The 18152-nt window shown below is 34.0% G+C and overlaps 2 protein-coding genes across 5 annotated transcripts in view; one reads left to right on the plus strand and one right to left on the minus strand.

Annotated features, from left to right (window-relative positions):
- CCDC173 (coiled-coil domain containing 173) overlaps window positions 1–7039 on the plus strand; it is a 36351-nt gene extending 29312 nt beyond the window's left edge. Inside the window, exons 8-9 of the mRNA XM_032636536.1 lie at window positions 631–795; window positions 6606–7039. Coding sequence (XP_032492427.1) covers window positions 631–795; window positions 6606–6950 — 510 coding nt within the window. The 3' untranslated portion in view covers window positions 6951–7039. The remainder of the gene's footprint in view (window positions 1–630; window positions 796–6605) is intronic.
- Window positions 7040–11433: 4394 nt separating this feature from the next.
- The window catches only part of PPIG (peptidylprolyl isomerase G), a 41479-nt gene continuing 34760 nt past the window's right edge, over window positions 11434–18152 (minus strand). For all 4 annotated transcript variants that reach the window (XM_032636718.1, XM_032636722.1, XM_032636720.1 and 1 more), the window contains exons 10-14: window positions 17005–17218; window positions 16059–16220; window positions 14573–14660; window positions 12949–13085; window positions 11434–12761 (exon numbers count right to left, since the gene is read on the minus strand). In XM_032636718.1, the coding sequence (XP_032492609.1) occupies window positions 11654–12761; window positions 12949–13085; window positions 14573–14660; window positions 16059–16220; window positions 17005–17218 (1709 nt within the window). In that variant the 3' untranslated portion in view covers window positions 11434–11653. The remainder of the gene's footprint in view (window positions 12762–12948; window positions 13086–14572; window positions 14661–16058; window positions 16221–17004; window positions 17219–18152) is intronic.

Below are 18152 nucleotides of genomic sequence, written 5' to 3' on the forward strand. Positions count from 1 at the left end.
TAGCAGATTTGAAAAACAATGTATAAATTATCTTCCTATAGTCTTGAAATCAGACCATGTTTAATTTCTAACAGAAGATGACATGGTAGACAATTACAAATAAGATCTTTATAGATGCAAAGTAATAATAATCTCTTCTGTTTCAGAAGAGATTTGTTTGCATCTGAAGTGCAAAAAGTTATTCATTTAATATACCTTTCGTTTGAATGTTTTTAAGATAAATCAAGTAAAAATTACCCCATTGTGTTTCTGTATATCTTAATCCTTCAGAATTTATCTCCTACGTGACTGACTGTCATAAGATATAAATTGGATACTTTATAAACATTGTAGCAATTAATTTTTTACCTTACAAATATTTCCCTACCCTGAGATGGTCTTTTCTGTTCCTGTATTTTTTTAAAACCAGTATCATTCTACTTACGTTTTTATTGTTTCTTGATATTAAGGAAATAGAACAAAATCAAAGTAAACTGGCCACGTGGGAATCAGTCCATGTGTGTCCAATTTTCTGCCCTTGCATTGCTCCTGGCTGACTTTCTGCTTAGAGCTTTCTAACTTTGTGCCTTATTGAAGGCTGTTGGTTGCTAAAAATGGTTTTAATTTTTTCCTTTGCCTTTTATCATCTAGATAAAAAATAAAGAGGAAGAAGAAAGACAAAGAAAAATAGAGGCTAAAGAACAATTGCTAGCTATCCTGAAAGCAGACCAGATTTTCTGGGAGCATGAAAAGGAGAGAAAACGGAAAGCTGATAAAGAACGTCGAGAAGTTCAAGATGCCCATATTCAGCAAATGGTAATTATTCCTAAATGTTTATACTTCTTTTAGCAATAAATATGTAATATAGAGTTCTTGATAGTTTTCTGTTTCCTAAAGCAGTTTCCTTTATCAAGTAAGATCAGATGGTCATTATGGTTATGACACAATAAAATGTATTAAAAATGTGAAGAGTTAGTTTTTGTTTTTATGGGTATTGAAGTTCTCACACTAGGTTTATGTCTTTTGCACAACTGTTTATCCTTCTTTAGTTTCTATTGTGTTTTGATAAATATTTAAGAAAATACAAATGCAAATGGCAGGCCATGATGCTTCCTTTACTTTTTCCCCGTTTAAAACCACTACCCAGAGAATATGTTGATTGGGATCACATAGGTTTCATATTTGAGGTGAGTGGGGGGTCCCAGAGATTTTACAACATGTATGGAGGACCTGGCAACCAATCATTTGTGTCTAAAAACTGTTTTCCAGAATAGCTGTACCATTTTCCATTCCTACCAGCAATGAGTGCAAGGACAAGTTGCCCCACATCCTTGCTAACACTTGTTATTGCCATCCTTTAATTTTTAACTATTCTAGTATAGTGTTATCTCATGGTGTTATTTTGCATTTCCCTAATGACTAAAGATACTGAACATCTTTTCATGTACTTTTTAGTCATTTGTGTGCCTTGTGAAGTGTTTATTTAAATCTTTTGCCAGTTTTTTAGTTGGGTTGCTTTCTTTTCTCTTTTTATTTTTTATTTTTGGCTGCATTGGGTCTTCATTGCTGCACACGGGCTTTCTCTAGTTGTGGCAAGCGGGTGCTATTCTTCGTTGCAGTGCATGGGCTTCTCATTGCGGTGGCTTCTCTTGTTGCAGAGCACAGGCTCTAGGTGCGTGGGCTTCAGTAGTTGTGGCACACACGCTCAGTAGTTGTGGCTTGTGGGCTGCAGAGCGCAGGCTCAGTAGTTGTGGTGCATGGGCTTAGTTGCTCCGTGGCATGTGGGATCTTCCTGGACCAGGCTCAAACCTGTGTGACCTGCATTGGCAGGCAGATTCTTAACCACTGCACCACCAGGGAAACCCTGGGTTTCTTTCTAATTGTTGAGTTTTAACTTATTTTTTTAATGTGGTGAAATATACATAACATAAAATTTACCATTCAAACCAGGGGTCCCCAACCCCTGGGCCCCAGACTGGTAGTGGTCCGCGGCATGTTAGGAACCGGGCTGCATAGCAGGAGGTGAGCAGTGCGCGAGCGAGCAAAGCTTCATTTGCCACTCCCCATCGCTCCCCATTGCTTGCATTACCACCTGAATCATGGCTCACATTACTGCCTGAACCATACCTCCCCCTCCCGTCCGTGGAAAAATTGTCTTCCACGAAACCGGTCCCTGGTGCCAAAAAGGTTGGGGACCACTGATTCTATTTTTAATCATACAGTCCAAGGGCATTAAGCACATTTACACTGAGGAGCAACTATGAATACTGTCCAACTTCATAACTTTTTCATCATCCTACTTTGAAACTCTGTACCCATTAAACAGTAACTCTCTGTTCCCCTTCCTCCCAGCTCCTGGTAACCAGTGTTCTACTTTTTGTCTCTGTGAATTTGCTTATTCCAGGTACCACATATTAGTGGGATCATACAATATTTGTCCTTTTTTGCCTGTCTTATTTCACTGAGCTTATGTCTTCAAGGTTCATTCATGTTGCTGCATGTGTCAGAGTTTCATTCCTTATTAATGCTGAATAATATTCCATTGTACATATATACCACAATTTGTTTATCCTTACATCCATCAATAGATATTTGGGTTTTTCCCATTTTTTGGCTATTGCAAATAATGCTTCTGCACATTGGTATATCTGTTTGAGTCCCTGTTTTCAATTCTTTTGCTTATATACCCACAAGTGGAATTGCTGGATCATATGGTAATTATATGTTTAAGTTTTTTCAGAACCACCATACTGTTTTCTACAGCAACTGTACCATTAACATTCTGACCAGCAAAGTTCAAGGGTTCCAGTTTCTCCAAATTCTCAACATTTTCTGTGTTTGTTGTTGCTTATCATAATGGATTTGAAATGGTATCTTATTGTGGTTTTCATTTGCATTTCCCTCATGATTAGTGATGTTGAGCCTCTTTTCATATGCTTATTCAGTCTGAAGACTTCCTTTAGCACATTTTATAGCACAGGTGGGCTAGCAATAAATTCTTTCAGTTAATGTTTTTCTGGAGATGTCTTTATCTTGCCTTTTCATTGGATATGAAATTATTGGATATCATTTGTTTCAGCCTTTTGAATGTTTGTTCCAGTGTCTTCTGGCCTTCACTGTTTATGACTAGAAATCTGCTATCAATCATAGCTTGTCCCCTATATGTGATGTGTCATTTTTCTCTTGAAATTGAAGTTTTTTCTTCATTTTTGGCTTCCTGCAGATTGACTATGATGCATTTTCCTTGAGTTTTTTCTATTTGGGATTTGTGGTGCCTCTTGGATGTGCTAGTTAATGTCACCAAATGTGGGGAGTTTTCTGTTATTTCTTCAAATATTTTTCCTGCTTCTTTATCCTTTTTTCTTCAGGGACCCAATTTGCACATACACAGAGACATCTGATATTATACCAGAAACCTCTGACAATTCTGATCATTTTTAGTCAATATTTTTCTCTTTGTTCCTCAGATGGGACAGTTTCTATTGATCTACCTTCAGATTCACTGATTCTGATGTTGAGCTCATCTAGTGAATTTATCAATTATTGAACTTTCAACCCTACAGTTTTCATTTGGTTCTTTATATTTTTTATATTGTTTCTATTTATCTGATTAGATTGCCACTTCACTCATTCTGAGCATATTTCCTTTAATTCACTGGATATATTCATAACTGCTTTGAAATCTAATTGCTAAAGTCAATACGTAGTTTCATTCAAAGTTTTTGTTTCCTGGGAATAATGTAACACGTTTCTATTTCTTTGCAGGTCTAGTAATTTTTGGTTGAAAACTTGACATTTTATAGAATATGTTGTAGATTGTTTTGTTCTGAGAGTTGTTGCTTTTTTAGTAGGCAACTGCTTTCCCTGGACACAAGCTATGAAATCTGTTTTCACCACGGAAGGTAGCCTCTGATGTCTTTGCTCTCTTTTATTTTTTAAAGCCTCGACTCCTAGGGTTCCTCACTGTACTGGTGTTGACAGTCATCCAATAATATGGGTAGAGTTTATGTTCAGACACCTTCAGCCAGTAATGTTTTTACTCCTACCCCTGCTATGCACGCTGTGGGCAGGTTGAGGGTGGTAGTCCAAAGAACACTAAATTCATAATTTCTCCCAGGCTTTTTTTGCCAGGCTCCTGAGGTATCCTGTGTGAATGTGTTTTATCAATTAGTCAGGGATGTCTGTAAATTTTATCATTTCAACTCTTCTGTCTCATTCCAGAATCTCCCCCTTCAATTTCTAGCTGCTTTGCCACTCAACCCAAATAGAATCTGACATCATTATCCAGTTAAATTGCAAGTTTTCACCTCCTGAGCTGGAGGGATAGCAATGCCCTCCAAAGAATGCCCGAAACTTGCGGTTCTTACCTCCTGATTGATTTAGTAGCAGTTTTTCATGAAAAAACACTTCTCAAGTAGTTGCCTGTACGTGGTCACTTACCAGTGCTCTGAAATGGTTGATTTTAATAATTTTTAATAATAAACTTGTTTTCTGTGGAGAATAATTGGCCAACCTCCTCATGTGGCCATTATCAGAAGTAGGATCTGCCATATTATTTTGAAGCAAATTCCAGATATATCATTTTATCAATGTATATTTCAGTATCTTCTCTCTAAAGCTCAGGGACTCTTTAGAAATTAACATAATCACAATTCTGTTAAAACATCTAAAACAATTAACATTCAAAAATATAAAACAACATCAGCATTTAAATTTCCCCCAGATTGTCTCATGAATATTTTTAGTTTTTGTTTGAGGATGAAACAGGGTCCATATATTCTATTTGGTTGACTGATATGTCTTTCAAGTTTCTTTCTATAACTCCTCCTCCACCCCCATCCTCTGTTTTTGTCTTAGGTTCTCCCTCCTTGTCTCCATTATGTTTATCTTGCAATTTATTTGTTGAAGGAACAGGGTTTCTTATCTTTTAGAATTATTATAGTCTGCATTTTGCTGATTGGATCTCTGCAGGGTAGTATTGTTCCTCACATTTCATGTAAAATCTAGTTTAGGTCAGATTCAGGTTCAATTTTTTGGTGAAAACTCCTCATAACTGGTGTTGTGTATTTCCATTAGAAGGCATGTAATGACTGTTGTCTCACTTTGTGATACAAACAGCCTTTGATGATTGTTACCTAGATTTAATTCATCAGGTGGAAAAATGTTAGTATTTTCTGCTTCCTTCTCATCGATTTGCTGAAGTTTTCAAAGAAATTTTCATGATCAGCAGTTTCTCTGCAGTACAATTTTAAAAGAAAAGACAGGATATTTGATTCTTTAACTGCATTTTCGAGTTTTCAAAATAATTAGCTCTCTAGCATCCTCCAAAGGTATTTGTTACTTTACCCCCATGTGTTATAATTTTTAGGATTTTAAGTTTCTTTACAAATCTGTATTTATGCTTAATGTATATAAAGTTTAAGGTACCAGTCATGTATTCCATTATGGTTACCTTTCCTTCCATTCTCATTTCTTTTCTGTACTTCAAATATTTCTCCCTGTTCCCTCAATATCTTTCTACAAATCTGCTACCAAACTACAGTATATCCCAACTGCTCCTTGTTAAGATCCCAAATTACAGCATTTTACCATTGATGAGATAGTTCTTAGTCTCTCTGATTTTTTCCTAGTTATTGAATATCATTTTCTATTTTTCAAACTCCTAGTATCCTATCCCCTATTCAACATATAGCATGAAAGCCTGTTTTGAAACATAGCACTAACAAAAATTTGCTATTTTGTATTCATATGGTTGTTTTATTTCCTCACAAATTTCAATTCCTGGTAGATATATCAGGTTTAAGCTACTATTTTACGCTGAAGTGTTGGTTACTGAGTTTGAAATATATTTTCATGAATACTATATTCATAAGTAGACAAAATCTTAATTTTTGATAAACTCAGCATTTCTTAAAATGCTTCTGAGAAGACACAAGGAAAAGGTGTCAACCAAAACTTTATAGAAATCTTAAAAAACCCATTAGTCACCTCATATAAGCAGTTAAAAGAACAATCGTTTTGTAAATTATAAAGTTAAAAGAAAAAAATTATGGAATGTTAGTAAACTGGCTTTTGGTAGGTAGATTGCCTATTTCTACCTAGCTCCAATATTGATAAATGTCACTTGTTCCAACTTCAAATTCTTAGGAAAGAGAATGTAACTGGTTTAACCACTTAATTCAGATATTCATTGCTGACTTAATCTTATGTGGCCGAGTCACATGGTATATCTGGCTGATTTGGGACAGTGGGTTTGGGTGCATTCCTTCAGAATAGTGGATGGATGGGGACAGCGATTGATTATGTCTTCTACACTTGTCAAAGTACACATCCTCTAAATGGTAGAAACGGGATTTTAAACTTGGTTATTTGATTTTTAATTTCATGCTGCATTGTTTGAAGATGTACCATCACATAATGCTGAGCCACTACTTTGAACATGATACTGTTGTGAGAAGCATGGGAGAATTTATGAAATAAATTATAGTATATAGTAGTTAAGTCAGGACTTGTCAAATATCGAGTTTAGAAAGCTCTATCTGCAACTTCAAATGCTACATATATTTAGAAAATTGATTTTTTTTTTTACTAATACAAAGTGTATTTTTTCTTTCCTTCCCAAATAGGCCAAAAATAAATTTAATGCACTGCAAGCAAAACAAGCAGAATTAGAGTACTGCAGACTTACTGAAGCTCTTGTGGCTGAAAAAGAGAAGGAATTTCAGGATTATGCCAGAGAAGTAATTGAATCTGAGTCTGAATCAACAAACAAGTATATTTATCCTCTTGTAAAAGCCGTACAGGAAGGACCTGGAGGTGGTCGTGGGCCAGTTTTTGTGGACAGAGGTGTATTAAGACCCAGCTATCAGGCAAATGATATCACTGGAGTCCAGCTCCCTTTTTATACCTCTCAGGGATCAAAATATAATAATTTTCAAAAGTCTAAGGGAAGGCTAGGTTTTACATGGTAGAAAAAAGTTTATTTTTAAGAAGACTAAGTCATAGCTCATATTATGAGCTACAAATTCAAGTGAATTATATGCTTATAATTTGTTAATAAAGCTGCTTTTCATAAGTACAATTATGTCTGATCTGATTCTTCCCCATTCAAGATTAAGTCAGATTCCAGTTTTTATTTTGATAAAACACATACACAACCAAATGTATAATTTTAGCCATTTAAGAATATTCAGTGGCATTAAGTATATTCATAATATTGTACAACCTGCACCTATTAGTACACAACTGCTCTGATCTGCTAATTTGATAAAAGAAACCATAGCTAAAATTTGTGGCAAAGATGTAAACTGGAACTAGGACGTTTTGGGTATTGAGAGGACTTGGTGGGGTGGGGGAAGTGTAAAAATTATGAATCCACACTTAAAAAAGAAACACAGTACTAGGTTAGGAAGTATGTTTAGGAAAGAAACCTAGAAAGCAATGAAAATAGAAAAAGCACATTGAAACTAAAAGTATTTTAATAACAAATTTGCACAGTCCATATGAAGCACTCACATTTTACATATTCTCCTGGCTTAATAAAATGTTTAAAAACACTCCAGAATTTGAGAGTTTAATAATATTCACCTGCTAACACATATAAACCACTGAATGGTCAGAACGTTTTTACTTAAGCATATATATTTTCAGTGACTAACTCTCAAGTTAACTAGGTTAATTTTCCCTAAATATGTCTAATTTAAATAAAACCAAAAATAAACAAGAAACCAAAAACTAGACAATCTGTTTTACAAACTCAATTAACATTTATATGGCTTTACAATGGTAAATGTTATATTAAAGCTGGCAGGCACAGAATATAATACAGTGTTCCTGCTGCTGAGAAATTTGGAGGAATTAAAAAGCAAATAGTAGCACTCCAGTTGACAGAAATGCAAATTCCATGTATAACCTTAAAAGTCTGCTGAGGCAAAAGACACCCTGCAATGTGAAGCACTATGATTAAACAGTTACACTAGAACTTATTCCTAAACCTGGAAATTGTCACTGCTGGCTAAATTCTTAAAAGAAGTTCAACATTGTTAAACTCTTTGCTCAGTTTTTTCCTAATACAATTTCTGTGGGTAAAATAAAAGTATTATTTTAATTGATTTATCTTCATTATTTAGCTTTTAATAAAAATAAAGGCCGAATAAGCTAATACAATGATTTAAAAAATACAAAAACAAACTGTTTATGATAGTATAGTTTATTTTATACAATGTTTAACTATAAAAGTTGATAGTTTCAGAGTTTAAATTCTGTAAAATGCAGTTTGCAGAAAACAGTTTAACAGTTACTAGACTAATGATAAGAGAAGCAGCATTTTGAAACTAATTAGACAATTGCAACAACAGCTTTATTCCTAAATTTCATTAAAAAAATATACATCACAGTGACTTCTGAGCTAGGAAAAGAAGTGCATTAACTTCATTTGTTTTTCCCTTCTGTAAAGAGAGCAGCCATAACTTTTAATATACCCACATACAAATACCCAATTCATTTATCCTTCAAAATACTATAAACACACAAAGGGGGAAGAAAATATACAGCATGTGCTTTTGGTAAACATAGGAATTTGCTTGAAAAAGGGGGGTGGGGCAGACACACAAATCAATCCCACCACTCCCCCCAGTACATAAAAACAAACAAAACCCCTCAACAACTCCCTTCTCCAACCTTGCTGATGGAATTTTTCAAATTCCATAAAGGTTCAAAGTGTGATGAAAAATACTGCCACCCAGAGTAAAGCAAAATCAACTACTAAAACCATACTAATTTGTTCCACACACTAACCTGAAAACAAATTAGAACTGTCAGTAATTACTACTACTGAAAACATGAGAAGCCCAGTGTGTTCCCGTCCCCAATATTAAGAAATTTTTACTTTTCAGCTTCATATCTTCCACTGAGTACAGAATCAAAGGCCATTAGGCAAAGCCAATATGAATCAATATTACACTTGTGCAAAGATGGATTTATAAGACAAATTCTTTGAAACTTCTGTGAGGGATCTGATTAAGAAACTTAGAAACTACAATGCTCTATGAACTCACTACCTATAGAGTAATTTTAAAATGTTTTAAAGCAACCTAGTAGCTTCTCTACAAGCTCTTTAACATTAATCGCTCTGCAGTGTCAATTTCTGTGGCAGATGGTTTACCCAGAAAAAGAATTCACATGAAATAATCATGAAAAAATTTCTCATATATTGCCAATCAAGCAATAAAAACAAACTAAATATCTTTAAGAGGATATTAAATCAAACACACTTTGAGGTAAACTGTAAGCTCAAACGTAACTATTATCAATTTGGCAGTAAAGAATTAAATAGTTGACTTTTAGGAAAACAGTTGTTCAAAGTAAAAACTAAAGGTTGCACAACTATTAAAAATGTAATGAAAGGATCATTTGATTGGTGTACTATTCAGATGCAAAGGCAGATGAGGTACAATTAATGCTGTTTAATCATTTTCTAAATGTTATTTATATTCTGAAAATAAAATCTGATTGTCATCTCTCACTTCAACTCCTTCACATATCTGTTCTATTGTAAAAACAGCTAACAAAGTTTTTTTTTAAAGGCTTATAAATAATGTTTAGCATGGAATTGCTTCTTTGATGACCAAAACAGAATACTACTTAACGAAATTACTATTTTTTCCCCCTATGGTTACTTGTCTATAATTCTTAGTGGATAAAGCTCCGGGATCAGACAATATAGAAGTATTTTTACTTAGCATGTTTTTTTTTTTAATATAATTATTAGAAATCCTTTCTTAAACAGCACCTTTCTTGAAGCTCAAATAGTTTAACAAAGACTTTTTAAATGCAGTTTACTGAATTTAAGACAAACAATAACTAATTTAAAATATATTAACATTATACAGCTTGGGGACTCAAGACTCAATTATCTCTAAGGTTTGTGGTCAAAGTCTCTAAGGAAGCAACCACCCTGGATTATCATAAACATCTATTACTTTTACCATCAGGAAAAAAATTTGGTAAGACTCTGCTAAGGATATTTGTTTCAAGATATTGCAAACAATCATCACCCTATTTGTTATATAAATGGCTACCACAATGCCAAATGTATCATTACTGTATTAATCAATAACGGGAAGTATTATGCTAATAAGCATTGCTTTGCTCAGTACAAATAACATTGAGTAGCAGCTACTGGGTTTACGAAGGAGCTACCTTGGTAACAGAGTAGGTATTTGACACTACTGACAAATAGTAAAGTACAAAAGCACTCTAGAGGCAACTACTAATTGGAATTCTGAAATTTCTTTTCAAATGAGGCAGGTTTTGTGTTTACTGTATGTTCAACATTTTATTTAGAAGAGAAATTACAGAATAAAAGGCCACACATCACTAAAATAGCAATATACCACACACAAAATTCTAAACGGACTTTGGATATCTTTAGTGTTTCACACTATAAGCTATCAAATTTTGCAACTCTCTATGTGGCAATGCTATACATGCCAAGTTAAAATAATGATTAACAGTTATGGTATAAAGCCCCCTGAATAGAAGAAACCAGAGTCATAAACATGCTACAGCCTACTGTGATACACAGATAAAAAAGATGCATTTTCTTGCCACTTGAAGCTCACAGTTATGAGAGTTAGAGAAGTCAGTTCAAGTTAAAAAAAAAAAAAAACATGCAACATTAATACTCAACTCTATATAGGTCAGTGGCCCAAAAAGAGAAATCTAATTTAATGTGTCAATACTAACAATTTTTAGAATCTGTCTAACATAAAGACCTGCACAAGTGGTATGTTTTAGTGAGAAAACTATTTTTTTCATTTTAGAGAAGGGTAATGGTAATAATAATAAAACATTCCCCCAAAGCAAGTTTCATCTCTTCAGACCAACAGTAACACAGAATTGAGAATTACAACCTGATCTTCAAGGTACAGTTCTTGTCAGATGCTGTGTAACAGCAAGCCAAGCCCAATCAGTACATCAACTGAAAAAAAATACTCAACTATATTTATAGACAGTGAAGTAAAACAAAAGAGGAAAGATATTAATATGAAACAAGCTACCGGTAGAAATACAAAGAGTAACATGAAGTGCAATATAAATAACTATCTATTTTAAAGCACAAATTACTATAAAATCAAAAGTAATGACTTAATATCTCAAGTTATTAGGGTCCCACTTCTGTGTAATTAAAAGCTGCTGCTGCAAGCCTCTGTTATAAATGCAATAGAAAAATCTACACAAGATTTCTTCTACCTAGTGGCTTCTAAGGTTACTTTAATCATGAGAAACACAAGCTTTTGTAACAATGTATTCCAACAATCAGTTATGTTTGTTTCCAACTGGCCGATCACACAAATCAGGGTGTAGAATAGCATGTTTGCTACTGGCTGATTGTTGCAACACAAAAATGCATACATGAAATAGTTAAACACAGCACACAGTATTACACCAAAGTGTTTTTCTCATTTCAAGTTTATTAAAACTTTTGCAGTACAAATTATCCAGGTTGCAGATTATCAAAAGATCGACTCAATAAAGTCCACATTGGGAAAAAAAAAAAAAGGACAAACATAAACCCAAAACAATGAAAAGAAAACAACATAAAGGGGATTCATCAGCAAGTCTCTAAAACTTAAAATTTGAGACAGAATGGAAATAAGTTTATATACCTCATTCATCCACTTTTGTCTTCATCTGTTCCAGGGCTTGATTCATGATCAAATTTTTTATTTTTATCATGTGTGTGGTCATTTTCTTGACCCTTTGATTTTTGGTTTTCTTTTTCCACTGAGGATCTGGTCTTCTCATCCTCCTTATTTTTCAAAGTTGAGAACTTTAATTCATTGTCCTGACTACTTTGTTTCATTTTTGAGAACGGACTTTGATCTCTATCAGCCCTTTTTTCCCTGTTACTATTTGAGCTACTATGATCACGATTTTTAGAGTACATTCTCTTCTCACCCTCAGAATTCTCTTTTCTGTGTGAACTTTTACTTTCTTGGTTTCTGTATTTTTCTTTGTTTCTGCTTTGACTTTCTTCTCTCTCTGAGCTCCGTGAATCTCTCCTCCTTCTCCTCCTGTCTTTACTTCTTGATCTTCCTGGCGTTGCTCTTCTGTCTCGGCTCCGTGACCTTCCTCTTCTCCTGTACTCCTGTTCTCTGTATCTGTGATACTCCTTGCTTCTGCTGCGATCTCGGTCATGGCTTCTAGACCGCACTCTTCTGCTCCTGTCCCTACTTCTGCTTCGTTCCCTTGTTCTACTATTGTAACTGTGTTTGCCTTTAGTTACATCGCGTTCTCTACTCCTAGACTGTGCACGTCTGTCCTTGTCCTTACTTTTATTATGATCATGCTCATTGCTTTTGGATTCTAACTGTTTAGACTTCTCTTTACTTCTACTCCTTTCCTGACCTTTTCCTTTAGAATCAGACTTTTCTGTTTCTTTAACATTCTCATGATCCCTTTCTTTACTCCTTGACCTCATCCTCTTTTCTTCATGTCTATTATGCTTTGTATCTCTTTCCTTACTCTTGGATTTCTCTTTGCTCTTACTCCTACTTTTCGATTTGGCCCTTTTCTTTACCTTGTTTTTATATTTATCATCTTTTTCTGAATTTCTTCTGATGTCTCTCTCTTTGCTGTTAGATTTATGATCTTTAACTTTCTTTTCCTTTTCACTTTTTCTGTTTGGACTCTCAGAAACATGCCTATGATCAGTTATTTTTTTCTCTTTTACTCTAACTGGGCTTCTTTGATTTTCTTTTATTTCATTTAACTCACTCCTAAAAAATGAAGAAAAAAAGTTTTGGGGAAACTTTATTAGGAAAACAGTGGTGTCCATTATTGCTGAAATGATACTCTATTTTCCTTAAGACATTCAGAAACAATTGAAATGGCTTTAAATGAAATAATTTTAAACAGTTAAAAAAAATACTTGTTACTACATTTGAAATAAGAGTTAAATCTTACTTATCCCCTTTGATCCATCTTTCACCACTTGATACCCTCATTCTTTGAGCTCTCTGCATCTCCTGCCTCCAATGTGGAGGAGTCTCACTACGTCTGAAACGATCCCTGGATCTGGATCTAGATGGAGTTCGATAACGCTTTAAAAAAAGAGGCGAAAAATTAATATATAAAAATATAAAAGCATTATAACAATTGCTAAAGTGTACATATTTCTAGGTTCAAAAAAATGTCTGATATTTCCATGCCTTCTAAAATAACTAAATTTCCCAATTTTCAGGTAGGAAATTAATGAGGCATAATGTGGTTTGATATCTTTGCTTTCATTGCTAATGAAATGTGCGTTTATATGTTCTTGTTTTAAATATGTCTTGGGTTTAAGTTCTAAAACAGTAAATATCGATAGCTATATCCCACATCAACAAAAGCTCTTTTGAATCCTCAATCATTTTAAGAGTGTAAAGAGGTCCGAAGACAAAAAAGTTTGAGAACTGCCATGAGAATAGTTAGGAAGCCATTTATAGTTCAGATAATATACAATGGTGAACTGAACTAAGATGGTAGGAGTGGAGCTTGAGAGAAGCAGATAGATTTCAGAGCATTTAGGAGGTTGAGGTTGAACAGACAGGATTTGGTGATGGATAAGTTATATAAGGTAGGAAAGAAAGGGGAGAAACAAAATGATTCTTGGGCTTCAGGTTTAAGTGCTTGCACAGGTGGTAGTGTCTGTCACTGAGACCAGAAATCTAAAGGAGGGTCAGGCCTGAAGAAGTGTTTAGGCTTACCATTGTATATGATGAGTTTAAAATGCCCATTAGGCACCTAAATGGTCACCAAATAAACCTTTGATGCCAGAAAGGCAGATGAAAAACTGACAGTTATCAGCATACAGGTACCCAGTGAAGTTACGAGAGTGATTATATTGCCCAAGAAGCATATGCAGAGTGAGAAGAGTTAGAACCCTGAGGTACTACAATATTTAAACATCAGGTAGAAGAGCATGAACTAGCATTGGAAATTTAAGACAGACTGGCCAGAGACAGGAAGAAAAGATGATGGAAGCAAAGGGAAAAGAGTATTACAAGGAGGGAGATTAAATAAGACAAAGACTGAAAGGATCCAATGGATTCTGTGACTTGGAACTGACCATAAAGCAAGTGCTGTTTTCAGCAGAATGGCAGAAGACAAACTGAAATGGCTGAGGAACGAGTAGGAAATGAAGAAATAATATACTAAGTATAGCCACGTTGGTTAAAAGTTTTGAAAAAACAAGAAGATATTTAAATTCTGATGAGAATCCAGTGAAGAGAAAGAGTATGAAATATAAGAATAGGGTTAATTTTTAACAAGCATAGGGACACAGTGGTCAGGAAGTAACAAAGGGGTACAAGAAAGACCTCAATCTCATTTTATACCATGTACATGTAAAATCCATTAACATCCCATGGATTTTCAATGTGGAAGAACCAACACAAAGAAGTTACTATAAAAAGAGAACATATAATTCAACATCCGTATCTACTCTAAATTTTAACTACTTATGTATAAAACAATACTTAAGAAACACTCTAGGATTATTTAAGATAAATGCAATACTATTAGGACTTCTGGGAAAAGAATCACCTACCCTTGGTCCTCTTCCTTTAATTTTCCTGCCAGACCTAGTAACTAAAAGTCGCCTCTGGTATGAAGCAGGCTGGGAGTTAAGTAGATTACTAGAAGGAAGCAGAGGGAAAATTAAAAAACATTATTTTATAAAAATAAATCTGGAGAACATAGCTTTACTGATCTAAACTAATAAATTTAAAGACTTACATATATAATCAGTGGTTCTCAACCAGGAATGTTATCAATCCTAGTAGTTATCTGGAAAAGTATGGGAGCATTTTTACAACTGTCAATGACTAGAGGGTGCTATTGGTACTGAGTGACAAGTCAGGAATGCTAAAATCGTGTAATGTGTGTAGATGAAGAACTATCCTGTTCCCAAATGCCAACTGTGTCCTGTTGAGAAACACTGTTATATAATCATCACTAAGATGAAGGCAACTTGATAGTGCTAAGGAACTCAGAGTAGGCTACATGCTGTTGAGAGAACAATTTTAAAGCTATCTGATTCTAAAGTATCTTACTATCCTATAAGCAGTTGTTCACTGGTAATAAAACTATAGAGAAATGTAATTAATGTGAATTAAACAGAGACAAGATGGTCTGAATTAGCAAAATGTTTAATATCATGCTTTATACCAGAAAGGGAAACTATTATTTTCAAATAATAATGAGTTAATATTTAATTAGCACTAACAATATCTGTGTATGTTATATCTGAAAAATGCATTCTAAAGTAGTTCAAATATCTTCTCCTTAATGTTTACTTCCTTAGAAACACAATTTCCTATTAACTGAGTAAACTCAATCCAATCCATCAAAATTATCCCAATTCAAGTAACCAAGACTTACTTTTATATTTTTACTGTATTGTGAAAGTATAGGGAGAATGTTCAGAATTTTACCACTTTTAAATACATTATTTCCAATTATAAATAAGAGAAAGATACCCATCTTTTTTTCTATCTTTGGACATAATTATTAAAATGATTCATAAAGAACCAACAACTTCTAATACTAATAATGTGAACTTATGTAGACAAATTTTCAAAGTACTTGAATATGCTGTCAATTTGCAATACCACAATATTGTAAACCAGGCAAGGAAAACAGCATTTTCCCCCACCAGACAAACTGAAAAATAAAGGTTCTTACTTGCTTAAAAGTTTAATGTATACAAAAACAGAGTAAAACACTTGTTTTAAATGGAATTTGTTTGGAATGCCACTTAACAATATCTTTTTGCCATTTGCAGTGCTTGTTTTTTTTTTTTTAATTAATGTAACTTTTATTCAAAAATCTGTCTGAATTAAGTCAATTTATCTTTTCAGCTATGTGGTTAGCAAAAAGGAGCCTTGCTAACATTATCCTATTAAGAAATTTCAATCTTGGGACAAGGTCACCAATTAAATCTTATCTAAAATAAGCAAAAATGGTTTTTTAAAAAAGAAAGGTTCTGTGGTAGAGAATGTAGGGCAGTTTATAAAATAAACATATTCACATACCACTCTCTCTCTCTCTCCCTGTTCTTCCTTTCTTTTTCATCAGCTTTAGGAGGACTTTTTCTCATTAGGAATCTATTTTCAGGTATTGGAGGGATTTCTTCTGGACGAACAGTAGACTGGGGTTGTGCCTCAAGATTTTCAGCCTCACTTTCACTAGATGCGCTTTAAAAGAAACACACACAACAAATTCCACTTGGTTATTATGTACCTACCCCGATTTTCCAATTGTTGGTATTTCTTTCCTTTGTAATATGTACAATATATGCATCATTCTGTCCCCCATCTCTGACCAAAGATGCAATTACATGGGGAAAATACGCATTCCTCTGACAAACCAACCAAAAACCAAAACCAAATGTTTCTGTTATCACATTCTCAAAAAATATTTTCCAATAAAATGGAACCAAAATATGATACTTCATGTGCAATGCCCTCTGATAAATTTAAAATACTTGAAAATATAAAGAAACTGCTTTAGAGGCAACAGGTTTATAAAGATGAGTTTTAGTACAACCATAGATTATTTCAGACAAAACAGGAAAGAAAAGAAATACGCTGACATTATCTGCTTTCTACCCTATGCTATCATAGGAGGAAAAAAAAAGAACAAAAAAGCGAGAGACTGCTACAGAAAATAAGAAAACAGTCATTGGTTTCCTATAATTCTCACTAATCTTATATTCCTCCCATAAAATACAAACCTATATAACCAAAAGGTCATTGAATTCAGACAAAATGAACTGAATGGTTTTGTTGAAAATTAAAATGAATGTTCCCAAATTTAATCTATACACTGTAGAATATCAAAATGGTCTTATACTTCATGCTATGAAACATTTCTCACTATTTTCATGTTCCATATAATTGATCCAAAATCCCAATAGATTTATATATAAACAGAAGGGAATTAGAATACAAAGTCAGTACTGTAAAAGTAAATTAAGACCTTTTCTTGCTTTTCTTTCGCTTCTTCTTTTCTTTCTTGTGTTTACGAGAATTTTTCCTATGTTTCTTCTTTCTTTTTTTTGATTTCTCTTCAGAAGCACTTTCAGAATCAGAAGAATCAGAAGAGGACTGAGAATCGCTTGAACTATCTGAGTCACTGGATGATGATGAGGAGGAGGAGGAGGACTTATGCCTTTTCTTTTCTTCTTTCCTAGCTTTAATAAAAAGCAAAATGGTTTGGTGAACACTTTTTAGACAAACTTTGTAAGTGGAAGTTTAGATTTTTTTGCAGATTCTCAAAGTCCAGTATTTAACACTTAGCTCATTCAGCTATTTGACCTGAGGGGTACAGGAAAGGAGTTAAGACTCAAGATTAGAATCCAGATCTCCAGACTCAAGGGTCAGAGTTATATTTATATCTAAAGAATTCTGGAAAAGTAATAGGTAAATCTAAAACATTAAACTAAGTTAATTTTAGGAATCATATAAATAACATACTTTTTTAAAGGCACAGAAATAACACTCAAGAATTCCAGATTCTAATCTTTTTGTAGTTTTCAACTTTTTCTCTTATTATCAATATTGGAAGTACAACTGTAGGAGAGAAGTAATAGAAAAAATACTATGCATGAATGTGGAAAGATAAGAAACACGATTCCACTGGCATGGGCTTATTCAATGCCTGAGTATTCCTCTAATGATTAAGAAATTTAGCTTTGGCTGAACAGCAGACTTACAACAGGGGGTAGTGGTAGTCATTTGCCAATGATTAATAAATATGTTTTGGGGGTCTCTACAAAAAGTAATTTCAAATTTAAATTTTATTTTGGGTTAAGGAAGTTTAATTTTAAAAGGGGTCCCAAAACTCAAATGCTTTAAGGATGAGGAAACTAACACAAATAAGTGAGGTTAACCAGGAAATTGAGGAAGATATGACAGACTGGACAGAGCTTTGCCCACCTAACAGTATTCTAATTCCAACCACGGTGGACTTAAAGAAGTGAATTCAACAATCTGATTAAAAAATGGGCAGAGGACCTGAATAGATATTTTCCCAAAGGAGACATACAGATGCCAACAGGCACATGAAAAGATGCTCAACATCACTAATCATCAGAGAAATGCAAATCAAAACAATGAGATAGCACC

The sequence above is a fragment of the Phocoena sinus genome, chromosome 7 (assembly GCF_008692025.1).
Source record: "Phocoena sinus isolate mPhoSin1 chromosome 7, mPhoSin1.pri, whole genome shotgun sequence".
Taxonomy (NCBI): Eukaryota; Metazoa; Chordata; class Mammalia; order Artiodactyla; family Phocoenidae; genus Phocoena; species Phocoena sinus.